At 43.6% G+C, this 22,670-nt stretch overlaps 3 protein-coding genes across 7 annotated transcripts in view; 2 read left to right on the top strand and 1 right to left on the bottom strand.

Moving 5' to 3' along the window:
- EIF2AK1 (eukaryotic translation initiation factor 2 alpha kinase 1) overlaps positions 1 to 3,436 on the top strand; it is a 39,649-nt gene extending 36,213 nt beyond the window's left edge. For all 3 annotated transcript variants that reach the window (XM_075899504.2, XM_075899503.2, XM_075899502.2), the window contains one exon: positions 3,049 to 3,436. In XM_075899504.2, the coding sequence (XP_075755619.2) occupies positions 3,049 to 3,180 (132 nt within the window). In that variant the 3' untranslated portion in view covers positions 3,181 to 3,436. The remainder of the gene's footprint in view (positions 1 to 3,048) is intronic.
- Positions 3,437 to 4,941: 1,505 nt separating this feature from the next.
- AIMP2 (aminoacyl tRNA synthetase complex interacting multifunctional protein 2) lies at positions 4,942 to 13,148 on the bottom strand. Of its 3 annotated transcripts, none has more exons than XM_075899507.2 (4): positions 12,997 to 13,148; positions 8,829 to 9,035; positions 8,030 to 8,261; positions 4,942 to 5,480 (listed from the first exon to the last, which is right to left on the bottom strand). In XM_075899507.2, exons 1-4 carry the CDS (start codon positions 13,009 to 13,011, stop codon positions 5,095 to 5,097), a joined length of 840 nt encoding a protein of 279 aa, XP_075755622.1. In that variant the 5' UTR covers positions 13,012 to 13,148; the 3' UTR covers positions 4,942 to 5,094. The 3 variants fall into 3 exon arrangements, with proteins under 3 accessions (XP_075755622.1, XP_075755621.1, XP_075755623.1); XM_075899506.2 differs by having other exon boundaries at positions 12,883 to 13,071; XM_075899508.2 differs by having other exon boundaries at positions 8,829 to 9,031; positions 12,883 to 13,023.
- Positions 13,149 to 13,327: 179 nt separating this feature from the next.
- PMS2 (PMS1 homolog 2, mismatch repair system component) overlaps positions 13,328 to 22,670 on the top strand; it is a 29,777-nt gene continuing 20,434 nt past the window's right edge. Inside the window, exons 1-4 of the mRNA XM_075899497.2 lie at positions 13,328 to 13,497; positions 15,860 to 15,999; positions 19,598 to 19,684; positions 20,532 to 20,634. Coding sequence (XP_075755612.2) covers positions 13,478 to 13,497; positions 15,860 to 15,999; positions 19,598 to 19,684; positions 20,532 to 20,634 — 350 coding nt within the window. The 5' untranslated portion in view covers positions 13,328 to 13,477. The remainder of the gene's footprint in view (positions 13,498 to 15,859; positions 16,000 to 19,597; positions 19,685 to 20,531; positions 20,635 to 22,670) is intronic.

The following is a 22,670-nucleotide window of genomic DNA, read 5'->3' on the forward strand; positions in this document are numbered from 1 at the left end:
AGAGCCTGCCATGATCTCCCTTACCACTTTAGAATTTTGACCTTTGAATTACCCAAATGCTGGTTCAAAGGCTGTGCTCTAGCCTCAGAAGTCCCAGAACATTTTCCCCCAATCTTATTTAAAAAGTTGTCTCCAAATTTTGGGATTTGCTCCCTGGCTAGCCTCCTTGGGGTTGGAGGAAATACCACACCACCTTCCTATGCCCCCATTCCTTTTCTACTGCCAAACTAGCACTACCTCCAGCCCCATCTCCTCCCTCATCCCAACTATCAAGAGGAGCTGAGCAACTTTAAAACTGTAAATCCTGGAAAGTACTTCAAGCCAAGGTTACATTAGCACCTCCAGTTTCAACGCCTATATCATAGAATCATAGAATCATAGAATAATAGGACTGGAAGGGACCTCAAGAGGTCATCAAGTCTAGCCCCCCGCCCTCAAGGCAGGACCAAGCTCCACCTACACCATCCCTGACAGATGTCTATCTAACCTGTTCTTAAATATCTCCAGAGAGGGAGATTCCACCACCTCCCTTGGCAATTTATTCCAATATTTGACCACCCTGACAGTTAGGAATTTGTTCCTAATGTCCAATCTAAACCTCCCCTGCTGCACTTTAAGCCCATTACTCCTTGTCCTGTCCTCAGAAACCAAGAGGAACAAATTTTCTCCTTCCTCCTTGTGACACCCTTTTAGATATTTGAAAACCGCTATCATGTCCCCCCTTAATCTTCTTTTTTCCAAACTAAACAAGTCCAGTTCATGAAGCCTGGCTTCATAGGTCATGTTCTCTAGACCTTTAATCATTCTTGTCGCTCTTCTCTGTACCCTTTCCAATTTCTCCACATCTTTCTTGAAATGTGGCGCCCAGAACTGGACACAGTACTCCAGCTGAGGCCTAACTAGTGCAGAGTAGAGCGGCAGAATGACTTCACGAGTTTTGCTTACAACACACCTGTTGATACAACCTAGAATCATATTTGCTTTTTTTGCAACAGCATCACACTGTTGACTCATATTCAACTTGTGGTCCACTATGACCCCTAGATCCCTTTCCGCCATGCTCCTTCCTAGACAGTCGCTTCCCATCTTGTATGTATGGAACTGATTGTTCCTTCCTAAGTGGAGCACTTTGCATTTCTCTTTATTAAACCTCATCCTGTTTACCTCTGACCATTTCTCTAACTTGCTAAGGTCATTTTGAATTATGTCCCTATCCTCCAAAGAAGTCGCAACCCCACCCAGTTTGGTATCATCCGCAAACTTAATAAGCGTACTCTCTATCCCAATATCTACATCATTGATGAAGATATTGAACAGTACGGGTCCCAAAACAGACCCTTGAGGAACTCCACTTGTTATCCCTTTCCAGCAGGATTTAGAACCGTTAACAACAACTCTCTGACTACGGTTATCCAGCCAATTATGCACCCACCTTATCGTGGCCCTATCTAAGTTATATTTGCCTAGTTTATCAATAAGAATATCATGCGAGACCGTATCAAATGCCTTACTAAAGTCTAGGTATATGACATCCACCGCTTCTCCCTTATCCACAAGGCTCGTTATCTTATCAAAGAAAGCTATCAGATTAGTTTGGCATGACTTGTTCTTCACAAACCCATGCTGGCTATTCCCTATCACTTTATTACCTTCCAAGTGTTTGCATAGGATTTCCTTAATTACCTGCTCCATTATCTTCCCTGGGACAGACGTTAAACTGACCGGTCTATAGTTTCCTGGGTTGTTCTTATTCCCCTTTTTATAGATGGGCACAATATTTGCCCTTTTCCAGTCTTCTGGAATCTCCCCTGTCTGCCATGATTTTTCAAAGATCATAGCTAAAGGCTCAGATACCTCCTCTATCAGCTCCTTGAGTATCCTGGGATGCATTTCATCAGGACCTGGTGACTTGCTGACATCTAACTTTCCTAAGTGACTTTTAACTTGTTCTTTGTGAATCCTATCTTCTAAACCTACCCTCTCTCTGCTTGTATTCACTACGTTAGGCACACCTCCAGACTTCTCGGTGAAGACCGAAACAAAGAAGTCATTGAGCATCTCCGCCATTTCCAAGTTTCCTGTTACTGCTTCTCCCTCCTCACTAAGCAGTGGGCCTACCCTGTCCTTGGTCTTCCTCTTGCTTTTAATGTATTTATAAAAGGTCTTCTTGTTTCCCTTTATGCCTGTAGCTAGTTTGATCTCATTTTGTGCCTTTGCCTTTCTAATCTTGCCCCTGCATTCCCGTGTTGCTTGCCTATATTCATCCTTTGTTAGTTGTCCTAGTTTCCATTTTTTATATGACTCCTTTTTTATTTTGAGATCGTGCAAGATCTCCTTGTTAAGCCAAGCTGGTCTTTTGCCATATTTTCTATCTTTCCTACACAGCGGAATTGTTTGCTTTTGGGCCCTTAACAACGTCCCTTTGAAATACTTCCAACTCTCCTCAGTTGTTTTTCCCTTCAGTCTTGCTTCCCATGCGACCTTACCTACAAGTTCTCTGAGCTTATCAAAATCTGCCTTCCTGAAATCCATTACCTCAATTGTGCTGGTCTCCCTTCTACCTTTCCTTAAGATCATGAACTCTATTATTTCGTGATCACTGTCCCCTATACTGTCTTCCACTTTCAAGTTCTCAACTAGTTCCTCCCTATTTGTTAAAATCAAATCCAGAACAGCTTCTCCTCTGGTAGCTTTTTCAACCTTCTGAAACAGAAAGTTGTCTCCAATGCAGTCCAATCAACTGTGCTATAACAGAGGGGCAGTGCAGATTCCATCACTAGCAAGGGGCAGATGTAATAGGAAGTTTGTGCATCAGTGCTTTAAAACATAAGCCACTTTTAGACCTGTCAGGGAAAAAAAACAACTATCTCCTAGTGCTGTCAACTAATGCCATACCTGTCATCATTGAATTTTGCATTTCTTCTTTCTGTTGTAAGTTAATTTTTCAAGGGAGGAAACATTTCATGAGCTTGGTATATTAGCTACTGTAAATTAAATTTAAGAGGGATCCTTCCACATGACTTTTCTTAATCTGACTTTTGCTTTCAGGTTATTTGTAGTCTACAACAGAAGGTGATGCAGCAAGAGGAAGAAATTGAAAAGCTTAAAGAGAAAATAAAACTGCTTTCAAAAGAAAAAGAGAGAGAAGATAGGCACAAGAGTCTTGGTTCTCCTGTTTAAGTGGAGCATCAGCGATTGTATATACAGGAGTTTAATGTACCTTATAAAGTTTTTTTATATAAATGTCAAACCCACTTTCTTCTTGTGTTTCTACTTTTTGTCTTTCAGGCATATTCTTATACCCTGTAACAGGGGTGTCCAAACTTTTTTCAAAGAGGGCCAGATTTGATGAAGTGAACATGTGTGAGGGCCGACCATTTTGCCTGACATTCTTTGAACCATTAAAATTAAATGCAAATTAACTATTTTATGCAAAGTTTATTGCAAACGGCATACTTTTCATTTCGTCACATGGATGACAAATCTAAACAGGTGTTAAATCACTCTGCCTTTCATATCTGAAGGCCAGATGAAAAAAAAATCCAGGAAGCTGAAATATATGTCAGGAACATTGTAAAGTACATTACATATTATTGGTAATAAAGGTTGTCTGTCAACTTTTAAGTTAAAAAAATATGAACAGGAACATAACACCAAGTATATATGTTGTGTCCACATATATTTATAACTGATTTAGACCAACTGACATTAACTGAGATTTTACAATGTATTCATCTCAATACATATGGATTCGTTGGGGGCCATAAAAGATAGATATTGCCAAATTACCTGTGGGGCCGTATTAAACCGGAACACGGGCCGCAATTGGCCCGTGGGCCGGACTTTGGACATGCCTGCCCTATAAGGTGTGGCTTATTTAATTTCACCTAGGAACTGCAGAAGTTGCCATATGTAGGACCCTTAAATTATCTATACATCTTTTACAGTGAGTCATTTTATTCAAGAAATCCTCCTAAACAGTTAAGAGCTAGGGCCACCAAATTTGATTATGTAGCTTCCTCGGACGTTAACTTAAAGCAAGGTCTGGGTTTGGTCATGCCAGGAAAGTGTAGTGTCAGGACTGAGGTGGAGAGCAGTTCTACTGCAGTGACCACTGATGGCAGCTGCACCAGTTAGATGGTGGCCTGCTACAGACAGGGCTCAACCTGCTGCCACAAAAAGTGTGAGGGAGCCCACGTCCACCCAGGAGCCACCCCCCACAGGGCAGCCTGCAGGGGAGGGAAGTGGAGCTGCTAGAGGTCAGGACCAGTCCATAGAGCTTCTCTTCTCTCCTCCCCCCCCCCCCCTTCACCAGACTGCAGGAGGGAGGTAGGTAGATGTAAGGGGGCTAATGGTCCCCTGGAACAGCTGCCAGGCTCTCCCCCCCCCCCCCCCCATGGACAGACTGCAGGATGGCTGCTCAAGGCAGCCCTCTGTACAGCCCACAAACTGCCAGTGCTGCCCTGGCCCCCCAGGAGGAGCACTCGTCTCAATACTGCATACACATATTCCTTTTATTTATGACTTAATCCTGAGCACTATAAATCTGCTAGTATCTTAAAGTAGCATGACCTGGCTTTGTAGCAGGTAGAAAGAATTCTGAATACAAACACTCCAAAACTAGATTGCTAAAGAAATGCATTAGGTGTTGGGACTGCCTGGGCACTGGTACATGACATGGGATCACAGTCCTGCTGAGGCTTGGCCTAGACATGCCTCCATCAGGGGAGGAGCTAATTGGGCTAAATTTTGAAGGACACTATGAATCTGTACGATGGATCATAATTGTCCCTGACCCAGATTTGGCCATGCAGGTGCACAGCTGAACTGTGACCCAAGAGGACTGAGTCCTCAATACTTACATCCCCTGGCCTAATTTACAGCTGTACCACCACAGGCAATTATTGGTGAATTTTAGTCTCATACAAATAAGATTACCAGTTAAAAGGCAATTGTGAATTATCTTTATTGGTATAAGATTTTACAACTGCTGTTAAGAATTCAGTCAACAACTTGCACTAAAATACATTTTAGAGACTTTCACAACCACCACACCAGGAATGAGGTGGAATAAGATTACAGAAGAGCACATACTTATTTTAATAGTTTAAGGGCACTGCTGAAAGGTGCCAAATTCTCACAAGACTTCATCCATTTCTGTACATTGGCTGGAACAGCGTTAGAGCTACTTGTCTGTTGAAGTGCACACCATCCAACAACATCTGCTACAGTGAGTTCATTTCCCCCCAGCCAGGGAGTCTTGCCAAGGGTGGTGTTCATGGAGCGCAAGACTGCTGCTTTTTCTTTATTGCTGCCTTCCTTAAGCTGAAAGATGGCTGTATCTACCCAACTGTCGATCAGAGTTGAAGTGACTACATTATGCTTCTGGCCAAACAAAGAGAACAAAAATCTAGCAATATTTCCTTCTCCTTCAATGGGACACATGGTCTGAATACTGAACTTCATTTGGGGCTTGGGAACTGAAATTAAAAAAACAAGAACTTTTGGCACCAAACGTTTACATACAGGAAAAAAAGATTCATTAGAAGTGGGGAGAACTTACTGAGTACTGTATCAGTAGGCAAGCATGAACAGGCTTTCCTCTAAAGTTTTCCCAATATGATCCTATTTTCAGTTACTTATAACTTGTCCTGTTGGGCTGACCATTTCCGTGCTGTATGTATGCCTCAGTTTCAAGGGGTTGGTTTTGCCTTTGCCTTTTTTTTTTTTAAATCACCAATTCCAAAAATGAATCTAGTAACAAATACCTTTGGCCTCGTACGTTTAGCCTATCTTTCCCCTCACTACCCAGTGCTATGGAGCAGGGACCTGAGTTTTGGAAAACAGGAAGGCTTTTGCTGTGACAATACATCCAAATTTGGCTAAGTTCTAAGCCTTTGAAAGAGTCCACATGCTCAGAGATTTAACAGCTGAATTATTTGAAGCAGCATGTCCTAAGCATTCTGCAGTTTGAGGCTGAGCAGAATTTTCCGCCACAGTGACCCCTGAACTGTGCTGAGGCCAAGAATGTGCCTACAAACTGATACCTACTCTCTTATGCGCTCAGTTGGGCCACGCACTACAGAGTGCCAATGGTTAAGCAAAGGCTCATTTGCCTTTTTCCTACTAGACCACACTCCTCTCCAGACAGCCCAAAATGACATCCATTATGCCTGAGTTCTCCCTCACAAGCAAGGCGTCACATTCGATCACATTCCAGGGCTGGTACAGAAACAACCACCACCTCCTCCTACTGCTACTATCAGTTACTTCATAAATTCTAGTGGCACAAACATTTGTGGTGTAACGTTGATGTAAAGATTTCAACTCCAATTAGGAAGGGGCTCAAGATGGTGGTATACAACAGTGTTCAAGGGCTTTTGTGTGTGTAATTTTTTTTCTGCAACCTTTATTCAGCTTCCTTGTACATATGATAGTCTTTAATGACATGATCAAACTCCACGCCCCCTCTCTCCTCCCCCCCAGGATCCCTTCATTCTGTACTCAATGAACAAAAGTCAGGGTTTTTTCCCCCCCTCAATTTCCTTTTGACAGCACTTTGTGCATGCCTAGATGTGTCTTGTTCAGTTGTATCTGCTACTCTGGAAGGAGCTTCTATATATATGCTCTTCCTCAGCTAGACAAACATATACCAGTAAGGGCAGCAACAGGTTAAAACAGCAGTTAAGCATTCCTCAAACGCATTTTAACATTTCTTGTGAAAACAGAAAAGTGAGTTGAATGGTGCTCTTGAGCATGCCTGAAAGACCCTTAAAAGGAGGTGAACAGAAATTGTTTTGGAACAGGGCATTTAAGACTGGTCAAGCTCATAAAAATGAATTTTGGCAAAGTACGTGTTAGGGATGTTAAAATGGATGTAATTACTGTTCAGTGCATGATCCTATGCCTGCCTTACTGCATACTATTCAAGACATCTCTTAAAAGCAGAATAATTTCCTTGTAAGATTTTCTGTGGTGCTTAATGCTAATAGCTAGTGCTTACACAAATGAGTTTCTCAACAATGCTGTGACTGAGGTGGTATAGAAAAACTAAAGATAAGAGATTAAGATCAGAAGTATCCACTAATTTCGGGTGTCCAATTTGGTGTTCAGGGCCTGATTTTCTAGTGTTCAAAGAAACTCCCAGTGACTTCAGATGCATCTGAGAGCATTAAGCACATCTTCAAATCAGAACTAGGGATGAGAAAGTATAACCGTGTATACAATTAACTAATGAGCCTGGGTTCATCAGCTAATGTTCATGGTGACACACAGGCTCCCACTACACACAGGGAGACAGCTTAAAAGCCAGTTCCTCATGCACATCGGTTTCAGGGAGGCTGACCGCTCCCACCCCACCCACCATACTGCTGCCTCTGATACTGGGAGCCGCCACACAGGAAGTCTACATCAGCCTCACATGTAACAAATGAAATTTTCAGCAGTTACATGGTTACTTAATTATATCCATTTTAACATCCCTAACATGTACTTTGCCAAAATTCAGTTTTACAAGCTTGATTAGTCTTAAATGCCCAGTTTCAAAACAATTTCTGTTCACCTCTTTTAAGGGTCTTCCACGCATGCTCAAGAGCACCACTCAACTCACTTTTCTGTTTGCCCAAGAGATGTTAAAATGCATTTGAGGAATGCTTAACTGCCTTTTTAATCTGTTGCTGTCCTTACTGGTTTATGTTTGTCTAGCTAAGGAAGAGCATACACATAGAAGCTCCTTCCAGAGTAGCAGATGCAACTGAACAAGACACGAAGGCATGCACAAAGTGCTGTCAAAAGGAAACAGAGAAAAAAAGCCCTGATTTTTCTTTGTTAGTAACTTTTGGAATTACTTGTAGCAATGGAAGGTATAATATTCACATGGAAGTGTAATTTTTTTCAAATTGAATCACTCTTTAAATTGTGTTCATCTAAAGCGTGTGCTTGAAATTAGAACTACAGAAATTTAGAACTTCCTCAGTTTAACCATTAGCAAGCCAACATTTCCTTTCTGTAAGTTAGATGTCATTCTTACCATCCTTCCAAATGAGAGTAAAGCCCAACTGGTACTCGTGACGTGATTGTTTTTTAGTCTGTTCACCAAAGCATTTCAAAAGGTTTTCTGGCACGTATTTTACTGATGAATGTGTATGAACAGTGGATAAAATCTTATAGCGCTCACACAGCAGACCGTGCAGTACTAACAGTGACAATGGAGGTAGAGAAGGGTTTGCATTGATGACAATATCTTTCAGAGCACCATAATCCTGCATGAAAAATAAATATTTAGCACATGTTAATGTGTAACAACTCATTGCACGGCAAAGACATTCAATAAGTACATTTTGGTGTAGAACAAGACATTTATCTGGCCATATAGTTGTACATTCTAAATATTCTAGTATTCAGTTTAATTTTAATATTTACAGTATCTGCTCAAGCAACTTCCTTGCCAAACAATATTTCTAAAATTTTTAAAAAAATGCTATGATTAAAAACCTGGTTCTAGCTAAACACCAAAGTAAAGAGTCCATTAATTTCAGCATCATTAGGGTCATAATTTCAAGATAACCAAATTCTAAAATGGACTAGTTTATCTGACAGTTTCAAATAACCCAAACTGAACTGTTTTAGTTTTAAAGAGCAGTAAAATTAGGTCTTCTGTACGTATCAGTTTTAAGCATCCCAAATTTTACTCAGCCTGCAGTATTTTCCCCTTATTAAAATTTGAATGCAATGCTAATAAGCTAACTACTTATCACAGTTAACCAATTACCTTTCATGCAGAGGTAACAGAAGATACGTATATTGATAATCTACAAGTCTGTACTTGCCTTCCCAAGCATTGAATCTAAGTCTGCTGTGTTTGCAGTCAAAGGAGCATATTCATCAGCTTGGATTATATTAGTTACATCAAAATCAGCATCTGGTGTTTGTATCATCTTCGAGAGCCCATCAACAGCAGCTTTAAGTTCATACAATCGTTTTAAAATATCTTCTTGGCGAGATTCAAGTGCTAGAAGTGATGGATCAACCTCTTCCTAGAGCGAAAGCATTAGATTAATTTTCATTTAAACCTAATACAGCAACACAATTAGTGCATATCATTAACTGTGCAAAAGTCTCCACAAGAACTTATTTTCACACGTCACATCACACCTTTCATTTTACTACACCATTGACAATTTTTTTTAAATATCCTTAAGCAAATTCTTAAGCTTATTAGACTATGTCTACACTGGGGAGGTTTGGCACCGGGGAGGTTTGGTTGCCAAAAATGAAAACTGGCCAAATCAGTTTTTCTGTCACTCGCTGGACATTTCATGGCCACATTGTTAGCAACCCATTGACAGAGGAAAGCAATGTGGGCAAGCATCCCAAAGTGCAGAGTTGTGGGAAGGCAGAGCTAATCCCTGCACTTTCTGGGATTCCTTCCTAGTTCTGTGAGGAATGTCAAAGCAGCACATCAGTCTCTTCAGCCCTCCCCCTGTATCAGCAGTTTGCCTTGCTGCTGTTTTTCTAGTGCAGGTCAGAACAGAAGCATTATAATGATTTGTTCTTTGTTCCCCAAATGGAGCCACTCACTTAGCAGTCATATTGTTCCCAAAGTACTGAAAGGGGAGAGGCACATGCATGCAAGGAAGCAGAGATCCCAAAACACTGAGCAAAGCCATCAGGGTAGGCATTGTGGGATACTAGTAGAAGCCAGTTCTCTTGACAAAAGAAACAGCAGAGTCCACACTAGCTCTTTGTTGACAATAAAGGGAAGGGAAAGACAAGTCTCTCCCAGGGATGGATTTTTTTTAAATCACCAAAACTGGGAGTCTTCTCTCCCATCCCCCACCAAAAGTGCCACTGTAGTGTAAATGCTCTCCCTGTTTTGGTGACAAAATATGCCAGTGTAGACAAGGTCTTAGTAATCTATGTCACTTCTAATGACTAAGTGAGCAGATGACTGTGAAATGATATCCCTTACTCAAACAGCTTCCTGAAATCCTATTAGTTAACATTTCTTAAGTTATTTATTAAACATTTTTGATATACATATTGACTAGGAAGGTTAAGTAGTGTGTAATTCATTACTTGTATAGTTGACAAAAAATTTGTTGACTACATGATTAAATCGATAAGGGCTCTGCTCTGCACTAAAATTAATTTAGGAGGTGGGCAGGCAGGTGGTCTGGCTCAGTCCTGGCTTGTACCGGGTCCCGGGAGCTACACTCACTGTGGTTCTGCAAAAAAAAGTAATTTAGGAGCCAGGCAGCTGTTTTATTGGGAGGGGGGAGGGAGGGGCACTCCACAGCGGGGGCAGCTCCTGGGATCATGTGCTAGCAGACCCAGAGACGGGCTGCCTGTCCTCCTGACTCCTAAATTACTTTCCCTGAAGAGCTGCAGTGGGGACTGAGCCAGGACTGAGCTATGCTGCTGGTCAGCCCTCTAAAAAAATGTACTGGTCGGGGGTGGGGTTGGGAGAGAGAATGCCTCAACAGTATTAACCAATAAGCTTTGCTTATTGATTTAATCGTTTAGTCAGCTACACTATTACATCCCTAATGTTGACAGCTCCATTCCATGACAGTGATTCCAAAATCTAATCAAAACCTGTTTTAAACTGTAAATCTATATATAAGAATTCAAAATAAACCTTAAGGACCTCATGAATAGAGACACCTAAGGAATCAAGAATGACTTGCCAGCCATTTAACTTCAACACAAGCAGTGACTTTCAGACTGATGAAACTCATGCGGAAGTTGTAGTATCAAAAAGCTTTAAAAGGAAAGTGAATTCCAGTTCTCAAACATAAGGCTTGTGAATCAGATCTGGTTCTTTCCAGACCTGGTACATAAACATGAGCAAAGTATTTTACCCATCTGTGGTTCAATTTCCTTACAGTAATATAGGGGACAATACTTATCTTTGTGAAGTATTTAGGAGAAACTTAAAACAGTGTCAGTAAATGTTAATATAAAGCAAGATATGCAAGACTGATTCATGTTAATTTTTTGAATCAAGAATATTATGGATTTAAACAAGCACCAAATGTCAAAAGGCAGCCAATACAGCATATAATAAAATACTTTGGTGCTGAAGGCAAACACCTAATTGTGTATTGTGTTAGGTGTACTCGGCCCTTAATTCTTCCAAGTAGGAGGAATGAAAGCTATTTTAGTACTAAAAGTGATTGACTGATTTTTAATTCACACCTGATGGTATTTTAATGCTAGTGGGTACACCAAACCTAATAGCTATTTTTGTAAAAAAATCAGAGCTATTTTAAGTAAGTGTAGTAATACTGCATTTCAGTAAGGGACGTGTAAACAGACTGAGTGAGGTACAGTATATATAGACTAAATTTTTTTCCCCACTGTGCAGCACATTGAAATGTTCCCTCATGAACCATCTGCTCCTTCATACAAACACCATCCATAACTTCCCGGGTCTGGCTATCAAAATATTTAAATCTCTCAATCATTATATTTATTTTACATTGTCCCATTTTTACTATGCCACAGATTTTTGTATTAATTCACAACTGCTTTGTAGAAGTTGGGGAAACTGAAGGGTCAAGCAACTAGACAGGAAGAGATGGAAATTTTGGCACAGGGTTTAAATGCAAACTGTTTTGAGCTCATGGGTACAGCACTTAATAAAATAATCAACAAATAGATTACAATGTTCTTCGGACTGAAGAAGTGGGTTTTGCCGAGGAAAGCTTATGATGCTATCTCTATATATTTCTGGTTAGTCTCTAAGATGATACAGGATCATTGTTGTTTTTTTAGTTTTTTGTTACAGACTAATAGGGCTACCCCTCAGACTTCAGGACAACAATGCCATGTATCAGAGGGGTAGCCGTGTTAGCCTGAATCTGCAAAAGTGGCGAGGAATCCTGTGGCACTTTACAGACTAACTGAAGTGTAGGAGCATAAGCTTTCGTGGGCAAAGACCCACTGTGTCAGATACATCTTGCAGTGGGTCTTCGTCAGATGCAAGATGTATCTGACAAAGTGGGTCTTCGCCCACGAAAGCTTATGCTCCTACACTTCAGTTAGTCTATAAGGTGCCACAGGACTCCTCGCCACTTTACCAAGGCCATGATTACCTTCACAGCCAGAAAGGCACGTCACAACACCTTAATCTAAAAAAATAAAACAAACTGCAACAGTTTTCTGCCAAAAGTCCAGGGCATGCCCTAGAACCTTCCCTATGGCCCCACTACCCCCTGAAGACTTTACGGAAAGCACAGGTTCCACAACACTCAGTGTTCACACAATCAGACAGGGGTGGAGGCAAACTTCACTGCCGACAAAAGAGGGGCGGTCTCACACGGGCGAGTGTGCCGGGACAAGCTGCACAAGAGAACAGCTTCCCCGACGTGACCCCGGGAGGCAATGGCTGGCTCCCCCGGGTGCCTGAACTCAGGAGACCCGTCGGGCTTCCCTGGTGGCCGGGGGGGGGGGGGGGGGGGGTGCGTCCAGCGAGCAGCCTCCTCGCCCAACCACACACAGACACATCGCGGGGTGAACCCCTAGGTGCGGACTCCTCGGCAGGCGGCGGCAGGGGAATTAGGCTCCGCTGCCGAGCCTCAGTTTTCTACCCGCACGGCGCCACGTGGGGACGGAGCCGGGTCCCTCCCTGAGGGCAAGAGCCCGCAAGGCCCAACTCCGGAGGTTGCTCACACGCTTCCCGTGAGGGAGCGGGGCCGGCCTCAGGGGGCAAGAGGGGCCGACCCCTCCCGGCGTGGGGACGCTGCTGTCACGCACCCTGCCTGCCCCAGAAGAAGCCGCCGTCCCACCCCCATCGCTCCGAGCCGAGCTCCCCTCAACAGGCCTCCATTCCGCCCGCGTGCGGCGGCCGCGCTCCTCCGGAGCCCTCCCCGCTCCTACCTGGTGCGGTGGCGCAGCGGCCGCCGGGCCGCAGTGCAGGTTGTGCAGCCGGTACATGCAGGTGGGGAGCTGCTCGGCCCGCACCGCGCTAGGCCCCCCGTGAAAGGGCCTCACCTTGTACATGGGCATGGCGGCGCGGCAGCCGCGCACCAACGGCCGGCCCACTCTCTGACTGAGTCAAGCCACCGCAGCAGGCACTAGCCCGGAAGGTGCCCCGCCCACCTCAACCTGTCCTCCATTGGGCCGCGGACCGGTCCCGCACGCCGTAGCACACGCTATTGGTCCACTCAGAACTCCTCCCGCCCTCGCTCCTTTGCCTTCCTCCCATTGGTCACGATGAATGACTGATGCAACCAGGTGGAGCTCAGTAGGACGAAGAAGAGAGACCCCCCCCCCCGGCCGATTGGACAGACTGAACAACCAATCAGAAGGCGGAAAACGGGAGCTTTCTTCCGATTGGAGAAGATGATTTCCTAGCGGCCAATGACCGCGCGGGGGTGGAGTCTGCGTGAGATGGGCGGTGGGCTCTGTGAGGCGGCTTAAGCGGTGGTGCGCGGCGGGGCTGTGTCGGGGTTTCCTGCCGAGCTGAGACTCTATGGAGGCGACGGCGCCCTGGTGAGGCCCGTGCGGAGGGCGGTGCTGCTGGTGGCGTGGAGGCGCCTGAGGGATCCTCTCCCGCCAGCGGGAAGTGGCTTCATCTTGACCCGGGCGCGGGGCCCTGTGGTAGCGCGCGGCCCTGAGGAAGTGGAGCTGGCGCGTCTGTAGCCCGCGGTGGCCCCGGCCCTTGTCCCTGCGAGTAATGAAACCAGGCCGTGCCCCCTCCCGGCTCTCCTTCGTTGCAGCCTCGTCGCCCCCACAGGGCCGTGGCCTCCTTTCTTCCCGTGACATCATTGCCCCCACTGTGCCCGCACCCAAAGCTGCATCAGTCAAACTCGTATCCGGGTGGCCTGGTGCCCGTCAGCAGTGTGTTAATACAGGGCTACATCAGAGTGCAGTGTTCTTGTGCTCCGTGTGTCTTCTCTCGGTGTACAGCCGGCCCCCGAGTTACGAATGCATTGATTTATGACCGTTCATACTTACCACCAATTCCCATTAAGCGCGTTACAGTCGGTCCCCGAGTTACAAATGCATTGACTTGCGACCGTTCATGCCACCAACTTCCATAAGTGCATTACAGTCGGTCCCCGAGTTACGAATGCGATGTGTACTTATGAACAGTGCAGCCACAGTTAAATGAATGGGGTCCGACTTACGAACAGATTGAGTTACGACCAAGTGTTTGGTATGTAACTCGTTCGTAAATTGGGGACCGGCTGTAGTTAATCCACCTTCATTAGCAGTCGCTAGATCAATAGAATTTTTTCCATTGCCATAAGTGTTTCTACCTTGAGGGCTAGGTTAACCTAACTATGGTGATCATGGGGTGAATTTTTTCACAAACCTAAGCGATATAGCTAGGTCAGTCTAATTATTTAGTGCTGGTCTACAGAGAAACTTACATCACTATTAGGGATGTAATAGTATAGTCGATTAACCGACTTATAGGTTAATGCTACAGAATACATGTATTTTCCCCCTCCTCCTTGCCAGTACCTTTTTTAGAAGGCTGGCCAGCAGCCTGGCTCAGTACTGACTTGTACCAGGTCCAGGACCTACCCATGCTGCAGCTCTGCATTTAAAGTGTATTAGAGCCAGGCAGGCAGCTTGGCTCAGTTCTGGCTTACACCGGGTCTGAGAGCTCAGACCCTCCTGGACAGGCAGCTGGTCTGCGAGGGAGGCTGGTTTTTAAACTGGCTTCCCTTGCAGACCAGCTTTTGCTTGGTATCCCATGCTGCTGCCTCTGATAGAGAAGCAGAGGTGTGGAGCGGCAGGGGGCTCCTCGGGAGTGGGGCTGGAGCGGACTGGCTACTCGTCCCATGTCCTTGGGCAGTGGTGTTGCGGGGGGGAGGCAGTTGCCACGCTAGGGGGTGGCAATTTAGTCCCCCTCTACTCCCCCTGTCATCCCTTCACTCGCCTGCTTCTCCTCTGCCTACTGCCTGTGGCTTGAGCCACCTCCCTACCCCCAGCCCAATCCTCCTCCATCTCCACCTGCGGGTTAGTGCGTGAGGGGGCCCAGTCCCAAACTGAAGGGGGGAGGGGAAGATGTGGTACAAGCTCTCCCAGCCTCCCAGGGTTGGGCTCAGCCATACGCCAGGTTCGGGGCCCCGCCGCATGGCAGTGTGTGTGTGTAAATTTGCCTTTGCCCTTTGGGCAGATAACACCCTTGTTACTCCTCTGCCCCTGGGGACTATAGAATAATTGAGTAACCTATAAGAATTCACGAGATTAATCGACTATTCAATTAACCGATATTTAACATCCCTGTCAGCAGGGCTCGACAAATAATACAATCTACTCGCCTGTGGCGAGTAGATTGTAACCTGGAAGAGCCGGGTTCGGGCGATCTGCGCATGCGCAGAACGATCTGTGCATGCACAGATTGCCGGACAGCGCAGCTGGAGAGCAGGGCTCGCCGTGGTTCGGCGAGCCCTGCTTATCAGAATAGCTACATTTCTTAGGGTTTGAAAAATCCACACCTCTGAAAGATATAGCTAACTACCAGCATGGACTGCTAGATTGAGAGAAGAATTTGTCTGTCAACCTAGCTACCACATCACAGGGAGGCGATTTACCTATATTGATAGAAAAAGCCTTCCTTTTAGTGTAGATAGTGTCTATGCTGAGGCTGTGCTGCTCTAGTATTTTAAATATAGATAAACCATTAGTTATAGTAGGTTAATGCGGTATCTGTTCACACCCCAACTTGCTGCAAATTTAATGAGTAGACAAGCCTTAACGCTCTTATGAGACTGCATTGTTGTTGGCAGCCTTTATTTACTTGGTTGTTAATTTGCCATAATTGTTGGGAAGGAAATAGTGCTGAATGATAGCAACCTTTTTCACGTCTAATTTTTATGTATTTATTTATTTATTTTAGTGTCCTGTCTGCTAAAGCCATCAAGCCAATAGATCATAAATCAGTTCACCAGATCTGTTCAGGACAGGTTGTTCTGAATCTAGGCACTGCGGTGAAGGAGTTGGTGGAAAACAGTGTAGATGCTGGAGCTACTAATATTGGTAAACTTGTTATTTTAATTTCATATGAGACATACTTAGTACTCATATACTGCTTTGTAACTTCTAAGTGCTCTGCACCTGCAAACAGTTCAGAACTGATACTTTGCATTTGAATTTGCATATAGCCATTTTACACATGAGGAAAACTAACATATAGAGCATTTGGGGTTCTTATTTTACAATTGGATCTGTGGAGGCTGTACTACTTTATTTCCAGGCCTGGGTCTAAAGTAGACTTGCCCAATTGATATAAAATTAATGGGATTATTATTGTGTATTGTATTAAGCACAGGCATAAAAGTTTGCAGGATCAGGCTTGCTGAAGTTTGCTGTAGAATATCCTATGTTGCTAGGAAACCATATGCAATCAGAATCTGACACAGAATTCAACCTACTACTACCATTTGATGGCCATTCAGTGGACTGTAAGGAATTAACAATAAATGGTCTGGTAGCATAAGTAAAGTAGGAGTGTTAGGGGGCGAAAGCTAAGGAAATGTTCAAGGTCAGCCATTAAGATGTTGGCATATTGTGGTGCCATGTGTGTGCCAATGGCTGTTTAAAAGATCTTCAAGTGACTGTCTTGTCACAAACCAATTCTGCTAGCCAGATACACAGAGAAACATTGGAATTAGAGTTCATCCGCAAATTCAATTCACATGCTAATGGACTCAATCGTGATGAAGGATGGTTGGGACACTGTCAACTTAACAGTCGATGAGGTGCAAACTGTATCCTTCTTGACACAGGAATCTACATAAAGAGCTATCAGTTGACTTGATTCTTATCTGCTTCATTTTAACTACCCAAACTTCAGATACTTACTGATTCCCTCTAGCTCCCTGTCTCCCACCCCCTCCTTTTTTTTCCTTTCTCCCACTCTCTCCTACTTATTTTGAGTGTGCACATCCTAAACTCAAAACTCCAATCATCTGAAGAAGTGGGCTGCGCCCACGAAAGCTTATGATACCATCTACATGTTTTGTTAGTCTGCTTAACCAGTTATAGTGGGCCAGCAGGTGGCGCACAGAGTCACTAACCAGCACCCAATACGTATAGGGGTACTTGGCAGGACCGTGGATGACGGCCTGCTGTGGATGCCGTTTCCCATGGTGGGCAGGGATGCAGACCCATACTGCGTCATCTGCCTTGAATCGGGGTGTCCATGGCCCTTGAGGCTAGGCCTTAAGGTCCGGCCACCGGCTGCCCTGCTCATTAAGGTTAATTAGCGTAGGCTTTAGGTGGAAATTCCAGCTCTTAAAGTCTCTTCCTTTCAAGGAAATGCGGAGGGTAGTCTTAAGGATCCCAATTTTACGCTCCACCATGCCATTACTTTGGGGATGATACTGCAAGTGGACATGGTGAGCGATGTTAAACTGTAGGAAAAACTGCTGTAGTGCATTTGACTGGAACGGGGGCCCCCATCAGTTTGAACTTATCTGGGCACTCCCCAGGCGTCCAAGAGCTCCAGCAAGGCATTAGTATTGAAAGACTTGGCAATAAGACAGCTACTGCCTTACTTCTTACTAATCAAAAGATAGAAGAAATGCGCATGTATGTAATGCAAAACTGTGTAGCTTTAGATTATTTGTTGTTAAAGGAATCTGGGTTTTGTCGTTGGTTAGGCAACAGCTACCCTCAGTTTTCAGGTAAATGTATGGAAATTAAGTCTATTGAACAAAATGTAACACAGATTATTGATGATATCGAGGAGGTTGCTAAGAAGGCCAGAGAGTCTGTTTCTTGGTGGGAGAACATATTCGGCTGGGTCCCTTCCATATTTGGCCTTGGAGGATTAAGACAGTTTTTCAGGTCCCTTTGTGTCATATTGCTGGTTGTTAGCTTTGTGCTGTGCCTTGTTTGTGGCATCGTAAAAAACCTCACGAACTGCATCTCTGCCCTACCTATCTCCACGCTCAAACAAGAGGGGCTGCTTGCCTTTGAGGAGGCGGAGACAGACAAGGAGGTGGAGGTCTAGGTTTTCCCAGACGTGGCCATGGCCACGGGGGCATGTTAGAGAAAAAACTGCCCCCCCCCCCAGTAAAAAAGTTTGGCCAGGCCGCTTTTGCTATAGTGGGCTGCAGTACTCCTTGAGAGAAACCAGCCGCACCCTTCCTGCATACCATTGCCTTTAGAAAAAGGGAAGGTGTGAAAAGGGGAAAATAGCCTCAGACTCTCCCACCTGTCACCTTGGCGTGAGAACTGCGGGGCTTACCTGGTCGCATGAGACCTCAGTTTCGGCCCTACCCCTGGGACACAGACCCCCCTACTTGGTGACCATTGGGCCATATATGGTAATATGCAAGCGCAGGAAAGCAATGTGCAGATTTGGGGATAAATACCCATTGCACAGTTTACTCAATGAGGTCTTCGCAACACACGTACCACGGTGCATGTGCCTTCCCGTATACTTCAAAGCGCTACTGGCCTGATCAGCCGACCAGCCACCTCCCCCGACTCTCGGGCGTAACCAAGGCCTTTGCAACCAAACCGATATATTTGAAATGTTCCGTGTGCTGTGTAAGTTGGTATGTATGATTTGATTTTTTCTTGTTGTATAAGCTTAGTATTGTAGATGTTTTGGATAGTACATAGAGTTTGTAGTTATCACTGTTATTTAATTAGTGTAGCTGGGTATTTTTAGAATAGAGACTATTCCCCTTGCCATTCCCATTTTTATATCTCTGACACATTTAACTAGAAATCATAGAATAAATATAATAAATACTATAAATTCATCACTGTTATAAATAAATATTTTTTATTTGCTAAAACGGTCCACCTGGTTCTGTCCTTCCCCACTTGGGTATGCATCATCGGACCTGTGATTCTCGCGACAAATGTGCACATCCTAAACTCAAAACTCCAATCATCTGAAGAAGTGGGCTGTGCCCACAAAAGCTTATGATACCATCTACATGTTTTGTTAGTCTATTAAGTGCTACCAGGCCATTTGTAGTTTTTTTTCTGTACAGACTAACTCAGCTACTCCCTGAAGCTGTAAGAAATTAGTTTGGTTTAAATTTAGTTCCCAATGAAGATGTTTTTGCATCACAAAAACTACTATCATAATTAACATTAACTGATACTCTTAGTGAAGAGACAGGATAGGTGAGGTAATATCTTTTATGGACCATCTTCCCTAGTGAAAGAGCAAGCTATACAGAGCTCTTCAATTCTCTGCAAGAACGTTGGGGATGAGACTCAACTGTTAATATCCATGTGTAAAGTGCTTCTTCCATGTTAGAGTTCAGACATAATAACAAAGCAATGTGAGGAAGCCTATACTGCTGCTTATGATTAACGTCTTTCAAGGACTGAAGGATTTTAGTTTCCAGGCTGTCAGGTTGGCAATTTTTTTGAGTAGAAAACTTTAATATATGCATGCAAATTTTAAAGAATTTAGTTCATTTAGCAGAAAGCAAAGGTTGATTTGGAATTGAATAATTTAACTCTTGAAAGTTGTGATTTTTGTTTTATTTTTATTTAGAAAACAATGGCTGTTGAAGGCTTTACAATGCACTATTAACTTTGTAATGTATGCATTCTAAATATTGCTTGTGACCACTGAATGAAAACAATCTGTTATAATTTTTAGACCTAAAGCTTAAAGATTATGGAGCAGATCTTATAGAAGTTTCAGATAATGGTTGTGGAGTAGAAGAAGAAAACTTTGAGGGCTTGAGTAAGTTAAATTCTTCACAATTTATGTTTGTTCTAAATATTTGAAAATACTTATATATAAACTGATTTATCTGACATGCTGATATCTGTAGTGAGAAAACCACTTCTTATAAAATTCCCAAGTTGAATCTCTTAAAGAGGTTACATGATTCTTCTAGAATGATATGTCCTGCCAGTGCTGCAATAAAATTAATGCTGTGGGCCATCCAGATGTCATTATAGTCATGGTATGTAGAGGTATGAATATCCAGAATTATGTGTGTTTTCCAGTAGAGTGGGAGGATAAAATTGTTGCATATACTTATTCAAAGTCACAAGGAAATGTTGATTCAGTTGTGTTCATTACTATTTCATGTTCACTTTCTTTAAATAGACAAGCTGTCACATTTTACAAATACAACTATTAATGAAAATTAATTGAAAGCTTTCAGCAAATATTCAAGCTATCTTGAAATTTTATGTTTGATTGTAAAATTTGCAATTTGTAGTTTTTAAGTCACCCAAACAGGAAACAGAAACAAGACTATGTGACTTGTGTAACTAACCAGCACTTTAAAAATGGCAAATATTCTCAACAAACTGTTTGCAAAGGATCTTCAGAACAAAATTTATTCACTGAAGGAATAAACAATTTGGAATAACATTTGATAATTTCACAGATTATTTGCAAGCAGAAATGGGCAAATATAGGGAATAGTTTATCTATTTAGTTCTATTCTAGTTACATAACATATGACATAAGTATCAATGTTTTCTGTCTTGGAAAGATACAAAATAAACTTTCATACATGAATGTCATTTTGGAAAGATGTGCTACAATTACACATATTTTAAATACATTTTTCTAGCACTGAAATATCATACTTCCAAGATACAAGATTTCTCTGATCTAATGCATGTTGGAACATTTGGATTTCGAGGTGAAGCTCTGAGTTCACTATGTGCATTAAGGTAATAATATTGTGCTTCATTAGTTGAAATTTCACAATTCCATGTGAATGCAAACATGTGACTTCATTTATTAATGAAACAGGCTTTGGAAACTTCTAATTGGGTTATTTCTCAACTAAAATAGAACCCAATTGTTTGTTTTTTTCCTTATTTTATTTTTTTTAACTGGATAATTTTGTTGGAATTAAGATCTCTGTGTAATACAAAAATAACATAGTTTAACATAGGGTGGATTGATTTAAACCACTAAAAATATATTTAAATAAAATTTCCCACTGATCCTACTTCACTTATTTCTTCAAACAGTAATGCAAATCTGATCACTAAAATGTTACTTTACAGCTAGGTACACCTTACATCATCTAAGAGGGTATACCTTGTATAATTTTTTTAGATAGCTTGATTTTATTGATTTAGGAAATAGTACATAATAGGGATGTTAAAATGCATTTGTGTAAATGTGTATCTGCTGAAATGTTCAGTAGATACACGTTGGCATGCTGTTTCTCCCTCCTCCCACCAAATTGTTTCTGTATCAGAGGTGGAAGGGGTCCAGTCAGCTTGGTGGGAGCTGATATGTGTGAGGAACTGGTTTTAAAGTTGATTCCCTGTGTATACTGGCTCCCACCTGTCCCCCTCTTCCCTGATTCAGAGGCAGCAGCGTGATGGGAAATGGGAAAGGTAGACAGCTCTGTGGAAGCTGGCATGAGTGAGGGGCCAGCTTAAAAGCCTCTTCACTTTGTATATTGGCGCCTGCCTGCCGCGTCCGAGGCATCAGTGTGGAATACGGGGCGCCTTGAAAGCCAGCTTTCCATGTGTACTGGTTCCCACCTGCCCCCCTTACCCTCTGCATTGCTGCCTCTCTGATAGAGAGGCAATATCAGAGGCAGCAAGTGGGGGAGGGGTGCATGTAGTTGTTATGATTAACTGATGGGCCCGGGCTTATTGGTTAATCGTATATATGACTACACTTTACCATCCCTAGTACATAATACTCATTATCTGTGTCAAGCTGTAGATGCAGCAGTAGTACATTAGGAATGGTAAATACTAAATCAGGGGTGGGGAACTTCTGTCCTGCAGTATGGATCCGGCCCGCCAAACAATTTAATCCAGCCTTTGGGAGTCCAGCGGCCATGAAATACTGTGGGGGAGTTTTGGGGGTCATTTTAAAAACTCCCCCCACCCTCCCCTGCAATGCGGCCGGATACTTCTGGTTCCCCTCCTGCACGTGGGAGAGGTGCATGCAGGAGACTTGGCAGGAGGGAGAAGCTCCACGTGCTGGAGTCTTGTGGTGTTTTGGTGAGGTGACAGTGAAAAAGAGGGTGGAGCTGCTTCTCAGGCTCTGACAGCTTCAGAGACTGCCAGCAAGATTTCTTTTGCCAGCAAGGAGGCTTGCAGGACAAGGGGCAGGGGGACTGTTCCTGGAGTGGGAGGGAAGGGAAGCCCCTGAGCCTCTTCCCTGCATGGAGCACCTTTCAGGAGAGAGGGCAGGCCACAGTGGGGCCAGCTTCTCTCCCCCTCTCCCTAAATAGGCTGGCTGTAGCAGGGAACAGCATCTGGCAGACTGGACCCACTGTTAAGGAGGCATGCGGGACCAGAGGGAAAGGGGGGGGAAATCCTTGCAGGAGTGGAAGGGAAGAGAAGCCCCCCCAACCCCTTCCTTGCATGAGGTGCCCACAGCTGGGCAAGCCCCAGAACTTCTTCCCTGCATAGTGAGGCTACAGCAGGTTGACTATGCGCTGTGTGAAGAAGAACTTCCTTTTATTTGTTTTAAACCTGCTGCCCATTAATTTCATTTGGTGGCCCCTAGTTCTTATATTATGGGAACAAGTAAATAACTTTTCCTTATTCACTTTCTCCACACTACTCATGATTTTATATACCTCTATCATATCCCCCCTCAGTCTCCTCTCTTCCAAGCTGAAAAGTCCTAGTCTCTTTAATCTCTCCTCATATTGGACCCGTTCCAAACGCCTAATCATTTTAGTTGCCCTTCTCTGAACCTTTTCTAATGCCAGTATATCTTTTTTGAG

Source organism: Pelodiscus sinensis, chromosome 15 (genome assembly GCF_052426305.1).
Source record: "Pelodiscus sinensis isolate ZL-2025 chromosome 15, ASM5242630v1, whole genome shotgun sequence".
Taxonomy (NCBI): Eukaryota; Metazoa; Chordata; order Testudines; family Trionychidae; genus Pelodiscus; species Pelodiscus sinensis.

What these genes read in the sequence shown, in the direction of transcription:
- AIMP2 (XM_075899506.2), bottom strand. Translation starts at nt 13,011, where the DNA reads ATGCCCATGTACAAGGTGAGGCCCTTTCACGGGGGGCCTAGCGCGGTG. An exon ending in CCGCTGCGCCACCGCACCAG is followed by an intron (nt 9,036 to 12,882) that starts GTAGGAGCGGGG and finishes CTTTCGCTCTAG; the next exon opens with GAAGAGGTTGATCCATCACT. An exon ending in TACTCTCATTTGGAAGGATG is followed by an intron (nt 5,481 to 8,029) that starts GTAAGAATGACA and finishes TTTTAATTTCAG; the next exon opens with TTCCCAAGCCCCAAATGAAG.